At 31.3% G+C, this 11,236-nt stretch overlaps 1 protein-coding gene across 3 annotated transcripts; it reads left to right on the top strand.

Annotated features, from left to right (window-relative positions):
- The first annotated feature begins 1,912 nt into the window (after positions 1–1,912).
- LOC114425049 (protein RFT1 homolog) lies at positions 1,913–10,508 on the top strand. Of its 3 annotated transcripts, none has more exons than XM_028391790.1 (16): positions 1,913–2,196; positions 2,293–2,352; positions 2,465–2,544; positions 2,641–2,735; positions 3,553–3,701; positions 3,874–4,025; positions 4,902–5,020; positions 5,516–5,679; positions 5,842–5,916; positions 6,514–6,585; positions 7,847–7,984; positions 8,422–8,577; positions 9,617–9,669; positions 9,750–9,928; positions 10,042–10,126; positions 10,203–10,508. In XM_028391790.1, exons 2-15 carry the CDS (start codon positions 2,298–2,300, stop codon positions 10,100–10,102), a joined length of 1,548 nt encoding a protein of 515 aa, XP_028247591.1. In that variant the 5' UTR covers positions 1,913–2,196; positions 2,293–2,297; the 3' UTR covers positions 10,103–10,126; positions 10,203–10,508. The 3 variants fall into 3 exon arrangements, with proteins under 3 accessions (XP_028247591.1, XP_028247590.1, XP_028247588.1); XM_028391789.1 differs by having other exon boundaries at positions 1,914–2,182; positions 3,544–3,701; XM_028391787.1 differs by having other exon boundaries at positions 1,915–2,196; positions 3,544–3,701.
- Positions 10,509–11,236: the final 728 nt, after the last annotated feature.

Raw genomic sequence — 11,236 nt, 5'->3', positions numbered from 1 at the left:
AAGTAGTTTTCAGAACGGATACATTAGGATAGATGCTCATATAATATTTGGTTTTTGTCTACTTTTCATTAACAAGAATATGACCTACATTAAATAATGACCATAGTTTTTTGGTCCAATGATGCCCTTAGAGAATGATATTAGAAGTTTCTTGCTTATTTTATACCTTTTGAGATAGCTATGTTCGTGTTTGTCTTTTGGTACTTTCTTATACTTCTTATTTCTTATAAGTTCATGTTTGATCCCTCTTGGATTGATATGTTCAATTTCCATGCAATATTAACAACAACATATGCTACCATCTACTCTTAAGTTAATTCAAAATTTGTGACCAGTAATTCTATCCTAATCATTACATAAAAGTTTTGAAACATAGTATTTAGTTACCTTGGCAAATAATTAACAAAATAAAATTAACATTGATATTTTTACACATTATGCAAATGAATCAATTATGTAGATAAATATTTACGATAAAATTTAGGTACTCTTGCTTTCAATAATTATTTACAGTACATTTTTTGATATGAAAGTCTAAAGAAGAATAATGTCAAATATTATAATATAAGTTTTGTTGATAAATATTTTTAGAGATATACATTTGTGCTGACACTAATCAGTCAATATTAAAATTTATGATTATATAAAACATTAATTTGTTAATATAATTTATCATTAGGTAACACTTTATCACGACAGATTCAACCATAACTATACTTGTTATAGACTATATATTGACTAACTTTTGTCAATTTGGGTTGTAAGTTTCTTTTGAAAAGGGTTTGTAATAGCTCTATTTGGACATCCAAATACAATTATGGTGTTTTGCTAATTTGTTTTAATAAGCATAGTTATATTTAAGACAAAAGATTTGATTAAACTCATTTTTTCAATATCATAACTCTGTCTTCTTGACTATATCGTTGACGGTCAATCTTAATTTTGTTATATACATTTATTTTAAAAGATAATCATTGACAATATTTTGCTTTTTAAAAAGTCAATCAATAATATATTTCTCTCCTAAATGTATAGTTTTAATTAATTATTCATTTCACACATATATATTGTTTGTCAATTGATATAAAAAATGCATAGGTATCGGCATTACACACAAATGTCATACTAGTTTTCTAATGAATGTAAAGAATGGATGTTTGGGAGTTGAGATCAATTCGGCTAAACCTGTTATTCAATCTAATCAATCTTTTTTGAGTTGGGTTTTTAATTTTTTTACATACCTAATCCAATTTGCTCATAAATATGTTGGGTCAAGTTTGGTTAATTAGGTCTCAATATTTTTAAAAAAATTTAAACATTTTTAGAACAATAATTTATTTATTCTTAAAGTTTTGAAGTAAATATTAACTAAATACACTCAAAAGAGATTAAATTGTAACAATATTTAGTTAAAGAATTAATAATTTCAATGCTAATATGATATTTTTATTTTATATAAAAACAAAGTATTATATTAACATAAAAAATATAAATAAAATCAAAACAGAGATAAAAATAATGAATAATTTAATAATAAATTATGTGAGATAAAAATTAATATATTTTTATATTTAATAATTAATTTATATATAATAAAAATTTTAATTATATAATATGAGTTGAGTTAGGTTAAAAAAATAAAACATAATATTCAATCGGTATATGATTGAATTTTAATTAGGTTAAGTAGGATTGAAATTAATCCTAATACTTAAAAATTTCACCGAATATAATATAAAGATAATTTATTTTTGTTGTAAGCAGCAACATTTTTTTTTCCTTTTTTCTCATTCTACTTTTTTTAAGTATACATCTTGACGAGAGAGATGTTTTTTTTTTTTGAAGGCCAAACAACAGAAATATATTACTGACAGTAGAATGTTACACAAGGTGTGCACAAACTATCAAGAAGAAAACAGTACAAATAGTAGAGAAATAAGAAAAATAAGACCCCATGCTGCAGGTTCTCACGACGAGAGAAATGTGACTTTTCTAAATTGTATTGTAGCAGCGTGCGTGAGTTAGTAATTTCGCCAAACACCCTTCCCGCAGAAGTCTATGAACCTTGAGTTGTGGACTTTATAATATAATTCTTCAAAATCAAGCGCTTCCCATTCATATAGTATCGCCTCATCGTGACCGGAATTCAACGGAACCGCTTCTTCATCCTCCACCGTCCTGGGTAAGCTAAGCTAGGTATTTCACTCTCTCTCCAAAACGTACCAGATACGTCTACATTGCCAAATCTAACGTATGTTCTATCTGATCCAAGAATCATTTTCATTTCCGCAGCTGCCATGTCGAAGGATAAAGACGCTACCAATCTCTCACGCACCTTCAAGTACCTATTAGGTCAGCCAACGCCGTCTCACCAATTTACATTTAAAATACATTCGTTAGACATCTGATATGCTTTTTTATTTTGTACTATTATCACTGACAAAGCTTTATATAATGAATCCAGCTACTCAGTTCTTGTCAAGAGGAATTCCATTTATATTCAATACATGGATTGTAAGGCATCTTACTCAAGAGGACTATGCGGTAACTCTTCTGTCTCCATCTTCCCCGTGCTTTACTTCTAGATTTCTTTATTTGGTTCTCATTCTGACTTGCATCATAAGCTTTTCTTTGATCCAGCTGTATGCAGTGCAGTTTCATTTGCTAGTCACATGTATTTTATTTCTTAGCCGGGAGGGCTTTCGACGAGCATGCTTGCGGATGGACCTGAAATGGTGATCCCTTATGCTTTTCTAATTCTATTATGTACATTGAAAACTGACTGAATAAGAACAGCTGTTTGTCTGTAAGTCCATTAAACTAGCTTATTAGTTAGAAGAGAATGGTTACATAAATAGGCGAAATAAGATTGTGTAGAGGGCATTCGGTGTATTTGACAGGTTTATGAGTGAATGGAGAGATCCTTTGTGAAGGGAAACCTTTGGCGAGACTTCTACTCTCCATTTTCTGTTCTGTTTTGCAATGATACGGGTTTACTCTTTTGATTCTTTCTATCTAGTTTCCATTTTTTTGACTTCCTATGATCCTATCATCAAGTTAGTTTGGTTTAATTTAGATTCCCTGCTCAAATCTTCCTTAGTGTTTGGGCTTCTTCCATGCTTGATGATGAGGGATTTGTTAGTTTTTTTTATGCCCCTTTGATTATGCTTGTATCATTGTGGGCTACTTTTTGCAACATGATTCAACAGAAAATGAGTTTTGTGTTAGGTTCAAAGCTACAGATTCATAGATGAGTACTGAGTGTTTTATGATGCTTTGGGTAAACTGTGCTACTGGCTGGAGAATGCATATGTGCTGAAATTATATTTAAAAACCTGTTTATAGTTTGGTTGAAAGATCTAGTAAAAAGTTCAATTGAGGCTTTCAATTCTTTGATAGTTTAGAATACTGTGTATTTAAAAAATATTATAATTCCAATAATGTGAATTAAGGGTTTATATCTTTCATTTATTTTATTTTTTTAATTCTCTTTTGCCACACTTGAGTGAGCTTCATTTGTAATATGTATTTTTTATGTGATAGTGATGGCAGTTCAATGGGAGATGTTGTGAAGCTGATGAAAGTAGTGTGGATGAGTTTCCCACTTGGAATATTTATTACAATTGTAGTATGCCTTTTTGTCTTCTGGTGGCAACAAATAAGTTATTCTAGTCCACATGGGCAAGCTATCTTGATCAATGGTAATCAAATGTAATTTTTTGTCATCTCTATACTTTTTTTTTCCATTTATGGTTTTTTCCATAATCTTATCTCCCTTCAAAACATATGAAACCAAATATCCTTAAATAACTCTTCAAAATATCAAATGAGGTAAATTTTGAAATTTTGAGTGAATATCACTTGTTATTCCAGGTTTTGCATGCATTTTGGAGCTCCTGGCTGAGCCTGTGTATATTCTTTCACAGAACTTGGTCTTGCTTGAATTACGGCTGATGGTCGAGACTGTAGCTACTTTGTCACGGTGCTTGACAATGTATTTTCTAATTGTAAAGCAAACTGGAATGGTAAGAGCTTAGTTATACTGAGCCATAGATTTTGATCCTTACTTTAGTTATCGTTAAGCAGACAATCAGTGCTTTTCCTGTTATTCTTGTAACATGCTAATGACTGATTGATTATTGGACTGACTTTTATTTTGCTAGTTACTGTTGTTTCAGCAAATTTCTGTTTCTGTTGATTTTCTTTTTTGTTTACTAACATTTGTTCATAAATATTGGAACATTGGAACACCAGACCAAGGGTTATATTCTTTTTTGCTCATTTAAATGATTCATTTGTTACTTTCTTGAATCTTGATGAATTGAAGGTTGTTCAGATGAACCAGACATGTAATCCAATCACAGAAAGTGAATGTTGTGGAAAATAGAGAAAACAACTACTACACTAAAAATAAAAATCAATTTGGATATAGATGTTTTCTTCATGTCTAGAATTTCTAAGGGACTGTTTGGTTAGAGAAAATGTTTTTTGTTTTTTATTTTCACTTTGTTTTTGGTTTTTTGAAGTTTGTACAGGAAAAAGTGAAAACAAAAGACAATAAAAAGTTGTTTTCATTGTTTGCTATACTAACTTTTGAAAACATGAGTGAAAACAGAAGCCGTTTTCATAAACCAAACAGCCCTGATATTAGTACTATTGAAATTTGATTTGAATTTTTGCTCACACACACACACAGATATGTATTTGATAAAAAAGTCCAAATAAAAAACCTTTAAAAATGTTTAATATTACTTATGATAATGCTGTAATGGATTAACTCACTTATAAGCTTACGCTATTAGGTGGAGATTCAAAATATGTTTTGTATTTCTAAGTTCTAACAGATACATCCATGTAAATGTAAATATGCAACTGATTCAGAGTTAAATGACCATTTTCAGGAAAAATCAATCATATTTGCTTTGTCACAGTCTGCATATGGAGCTTGCTTATTTCTTGGTTATTGGGGCTATCTTTTGCTTTCCCAAAAATTTAGGGTTTCTTACCTTTTTCCATTCAGGTATAGCTATTTTATTTTTTCATATCATAAATATCTCTACATGGTTGTTACCTGATATTTTTTTATCATTTTCTCTTCCAAAAGGAGATACAGTGAATTAATAATATTTTGACTGTCTGTCAATCTGAAACTAGATAGTCACTTATGGAGAAGATTCTTAGGAATTATATTGGTTTTGCTCTAGTTAACTTCACGGAAATTAATTTTCTGCACTAAGATGCTCTAAGCAATGGTCTGATGAGCCTGCTTAGAATTAGAAATATACGGCTTGATCTTCTGAGGTCATTGTGAAGGGATCATGTTTGCCAGATGCTACCCCCTGTAATATTTCTTGCTCATATTGATTTTTTTTGTTTCTCCTGATATATGCCTCTAGTTTACTGTAGGTTGAACCGTGCTTAATTTCATGTCTATTTCTTTCAGCCTTATTTTCTGATGAATGCTTGGTTATAATTATAACAATACCTGATTTATGTGTAAATTAAATTTTTGCAGAGAAGGAAAAATGATTGATTTTGACCAGCAGTTGTCCAAGATGTGTATACTATTTACCTTTCAATCCTTTCGAAAATTGATCCTTCAGGAAGGAGAAAAGATAGTACTTGTATGGTTGGATACCCCATATAATCAAGCAGTATATGGACTGGTGGACAAATTAGGTTGGTATTTGGTTTGGGTAATTTGTTTCATAAATCTTAATTATTATGTTCTAAATTTAATTGCATTATTAAGATTTAATAGTGTTTCTTATTTTCTTGAGAAACATGATGAATGTTACTTACTGACACATTTGTCTTTTTTTTTTAATCACCACCTTTCAGGTAGCTTAGTGGTGAGACTTGTCTTTTTACCTTTTGAAGAAAGTTCATATGTAACATTTGCAAGGTCTGCTTCAGGTTCTATTTCTCTCTTGTTTACTTTATGTTTGGACCAGAAAACCTGCATGTCTAGCATTCATTTAACTATTGTTTACTTCTACTTTAGTTTTGCTTCTTCCTTTTGTTTGTTTCTTCATATTGCATATTTTTTTTTGGGTGTAATTCTTAATTTGCCCCTCATTTCTCTCTCCTTCATTTACCTGGGTAGTTGTGTTTGTCTATTAGGTTTAAGTATCAGTGCTCTCATATTATTTGACATAAACTATTACTTTAAGAAATTGATCGACCAAAGTCAGTCTATTAATGAAACATTCAAGTGGGATGTGCTTCAGCATATGTAACTTATATCACACCATGGGGAGATATATCTAATTATCTATTTTTATATAGTATATGTATGACATTCTTTCACAAGCATTAAGGTCTTGGTCACGATTTCATGACTATGTTAAGAATATTTTATCTAGACTTCTTTTAATTTTATGTTCTAGGCATATTAGACCCATTTTCTTTCATATTAAATAATAAATTTTAATGTTTTTGGTTGGGCATACAGCCATAGCAAAATTGTTTTCAATTTCACAAACTGAAATATGTTTTGGTCATTCCTGACAGGACAATATCCAGGAAAAAGCAAGAAATTGGGAAACAGCTTGACAGAATCCCTGAAGTTAGTTTTGTTGATTGGTATGTCTTTTCATTTAATTTCATATCTTTCCTGGATACATATTTCTTAGTTTTCCTGTTATTCAGTCAAAAGAAATTATTTCTGGTCCATATTTGAAGAAAGATGCAAATTTACCTGTATCTTAGTAAGACTAAGAATGATCAATGGTTCTGCAAAGATTGCAAAAGCAATGTTGATGTTAAGTCTTCCTCAACATAGTTCACTTAAGTTGTATCTAGACATAAATTACTTTTCTCTTCTGCAAATATAAGAAAACTTAAACCTATGTGTTTCTCTTATTTTCCTGTATTAATTTCTTTTTGTGAGAATTGAGAAAAAAGAGTGAAAGAAAGCTTGAATCTAACTCTTAGAGACTGTTACCCTTCCCGTTGGATGAGTATTGGGTGGACACACTAGACAGGATAGAATTTGGAATGTGTGCATGTGCATTAGAGAAAAGGCTGAGTAGTACTACTGTAGAAAAATGGTAGAGTTTCTTGTTTGGGCTTGTGTGGAGAATTCAAGGGGAGTAGATCACAAGAAAATAGCCCTAATGGCTAACACTAGAGGTAGAACCATAGAAAGAAGACCGAGTAAAACTATATGCCAAGCCATTAAGAAGGATTTAGAGGTCAACAATTTGGCAATGTAAATGAATCGCAATAGAACACTATGGCTTCATTTGGCTCATGCAGCCAACCTCATCTAATAGAAAAGGGCTTGTTTGTGGTTGTTGTTGACCCTTCCCCTTGGAAAAATAAAAAGAAAATAAAAGAAGGATATAACTATGTGAATGGAACATGTCACAAGCAAAAAGAAAACTATGATACTGCATGCCATAGGGAAGAGCCTTTTCACGAGAAACTGGAAAACATGTTGTCTGCTTGGTGATTGACATTTGTGAACATATAATTTGATACAAACAATAATACTAGATGATCCCGTAATGAGCATGTTATTTAAGGCATAGATCTGGTTTGCACAAAATTTGGAAAATTAGTACTTTTTATCATCGTAATGACAACTACACAACTTTTTTGGTCACAACTCACAAGCAACAATTATGAGCAGCTGCATGACTCCATCTGAGTTTAGGTGGCCTGCATAACCTTTCCTCTGTAAAACTCAAATTGAACCACTTATGCAGTTGTAAAGAAAGAGTTGTGTAAATAGCTTTATTTTTGTTTTCCACACCTGAAGAGATGTTTCGGACATGTTATGCCTTAAATTGCATATTTTATTGTTTCTTTGTGGTATAATATCCAGCTTTATGTTTTGCAGGCCTTGTTTTTATGGCATTTGGTCCAAGTTATTCTTATTCACTCATTAGATTGCTTTATGGTGAAAAATGGAGTGATGGAGAAGCATCAACTGCCCTCCGCTGTTATTGCTTTTATGTCATTGTTTTGGCCATGAATGGTAATTTTCCTTGTCTCTTGTTGCTCATTTTTTTATTCTGCTAGTACATCAATTGTTTGCAGGTTACAACCATGACATCTCATGTTTTTAATTCTTCATATAATGTAATTTTTTTGCACACATTGTTTTATGGGTATTGTCTTAATATAGGAATTAGTAAATTTGTTAGATAAGCTCTATTAGCAGTTAGGCCCTGTTTGGATAAGCTTCTCCATATGCACTTATAGGAGTGGAAATAAGAAGGTAAAATGCATTGAACTATTTGTACTCTTTTATGTTTTTCTTTCTATAATTCTAAGCCAGTTTCTATCAAAATGGTAGTGGGGGGGGGGGGGGGGGGTGTATATATTTTACATGTATTTCCCTTGTTTATGACTAGCTAACTGGTGATCAAATTCTTCATTCTCATAATTATAATATTTCTTTCCTTGCTTCAGGAACCTCTGAAGCCTTTATGCATGCAGTTGCAACAGAGAGGCAACTCAAGCGTTCAAATGATTCACTACTTATATTCTCTTTGATATATATAGTTTTGAATGTCATGCTAATAAGGTTAGCTGGGGCAGTTGGCTTGATTTTGGCAAATTCTCTTAGTATCCTTTCTATTCCTTACAGTTATTTATTTCATGCTATTTCACAATTTACATTTGTTTTTTCCTTATGGAAAGCCGTGTGGGTGCTCAAACATTTTAGTTATTACTTATAACCCCTATTGGTCAAAATGAAGGTTAAAAGAAAATATGATTTAAATGTGAAAGAGATTATGACTGAAAATAAATAAAGGGTATTTATCACCAAAAGGATAACAATAAATTGAAAGAGAGAACCAAATAAAGGAAATATTCCATTTCTTGGGCTAATTGTGTATTTTACTTATTATTTTAAGATATTTATTAACATGCTGAATTGAATTCCTTTTCTCTTTTGAATCCTGCATCTAAAATGCAGCTCAATAGCAAATAAAGAATTGCCCTTGTATACCAAAAATAAAAGGGAATGTAACAACCATTACTTGATGATTTTGTGCCTGTGAGAAACAACGAATAGGTATTTGTGTATTCTGTTATTAGCATTGGCTTTTCAGCTCTTGATTATGGTGATTGAGAACTGTGTGTAGGTAATGAGAAAATTTCCGGTTGCTGCGTATTTATATGATCTCTATGTTCTATATTATGGAGGCATAGACACGTTAGATCGAATGGCTGTTGTATTGTCTAATAGCATGTTCCTGTCTCTTATCGTATTTTTTGTCTAGACAATTAATGCTGACAGCATTTGAGCATACCAATTTGTTATTTCACAGCTAGACTCAGTAACCTAGATACTTCTGCATAAAAAACTTCGTACCCCATTGCTCAGAGGCTCTTCGCTATGCGAAGGTATGGGGGAGGGATGTTGTACGCAGCCTTACCCTTGCATATGCAAAGAGGCTGCTAAAATCTAGTGTCATTATTAGTTCAACTATTACTAGCATACCAATAAGATAATATTGTAGGATTTCTACAAATGTTCCCTGCGTTGATCTCCCAAGAATTTTGTGTTCCTTGTCAATTCAACCTTTGATTTCCATATTTAATTTGCAACATTTGTGGAAAAGAAAAAGTCTTCTATGGTTACTTGACTCGACTAAAGATATGACCTTGAGGATTTTATACTCTGCTACATTCATAAAGAATTACTTCCAGGTATGGCTATTAGCTTTGATATGGCTGACTGTGATTTGATGCTAATTCTGACCCCGGATTTCTTAATTTTTGGTCCACAGGGATCTTCTTCGTTTTCTTTCTGTGGATGCTTGCCGTCAGGATGGATTACTCTGTTACTGTCAGGCGTAATCACTCTTGTTTCTGAGAATGTACTTTTGGACCGAGATAATTTCTCGCTATCATTTATGTTCCATCTCTCTGTTGGGCTGGCTTGCTTCTGTGTGTCATCATATGTGATGTATATTCTTCTTTCCTTTATTTGTTTATTTTTTTTACTTCTAAGATCCTGTGTTGAATATATTTGTTTCTTGTTTCCTTTTTTAATTAATATAATTGTTTTTGGTCTTTTAGTTATTGCCGGGAAAAACCTTTCATCAGAAGAATTATTCGCTTTAATGATCATGTGGACTGAAGATTTCTGCAATATAACTTTGAGGTGAGTCTTGTTTCTATGAAACAACTAACTTTTTAAGATTTATCCTTCGACATGATAAATAGCAATTTTGATGCAGTTAGTGAAGATGATGGATTGTCGGTTAGTTTTCTATGGGCTATATCCTAAGCAGCAGAATAGTGGCAGATGCAACCTCACTGGTACAAATTTTGGTATATGTATAATATTTACATTAGCCATGTTTTTCTATAAACTATTGACATAATGAATTCAACATGACAATAAGTTCTTTGTGGTTTCTGCGGTGTCTATTTATCTAAATTCTTGGCGATATTAAGCAGAGTGTATCGTGTACGGTATACATAACAAATTTGGATGTGACGTGTATAAAAAGAGAAAAATAACGTTCTCTATTGTTCCTTTATTTCTTACCTGCATACTTTCTGGAAGGTTTCAAATTGCACTTCTTACGGGGGAATACTAGTGAATATGTATTACATTTAATTTGGAGAAAATAAAAGATTCCGCATGCGCGTTTCATGGTTGTGGTCATAATGTTTAAAGTTGAAAAGGTCATTGGATTTTCCTTGTTGCTTTCTGTATTAATAGAGATTCGGTATAATTGCGTTTCATTTTGATTTTGTAGCTTAAAAATATTAATTGTTTCTTTTCAATCACAATGATAAAAAAAATCGACAAATTGCACTTATATTTCTCAAGTTTTAACTTAACTAGGGTAAATTAAATCGACACTCCTGTAATTCTTTTAAAACTGACACAATATTTTAAGGCCCACTGTAATTCTCCTTAATTGTTTAAATATATTACACCATTTATTCTTGTTATTTGAAAAACACATTATACTATGCATTCTTGTAAGGGGTTGGTGTGGAAGTTAAAAAGGTAAATATATAATTTGAAATTTCAATAAATTGGAGAGTATCAATATAATTTGTCCATAAAAATTATACTCGGTATGTTTCTCTTATTACATTATTTTAATATCTCTTAATTTATATAAATTGGATGAGATGTGTTAACAAGAAAAGTTTAATGAATATGTATGGATAGTGTAAGTCTGAATTACACAATCACCTAATTATAAATAACAATTTTTTTGACTTTTGAGATAATAATTGTAAAAATTAATAA

The sequence above is a fragment of the Glycine soja genome, chromosome 9 (assembly GCF_004193775.1).
Source record: "Glycine soja cultivar W05 chromosome 9, ASM419377v2, whole genome shotgun sequence".
Lineage (NCBI taxonomy): Eukaryota > Viridiplantae > Streptophyta > Magnoliopsida > Fabales > Fabaceae > Glycine > Glycine soja.
This window is presented reverse-complemented; position numbering and strand designations above follow the sequence as displayed.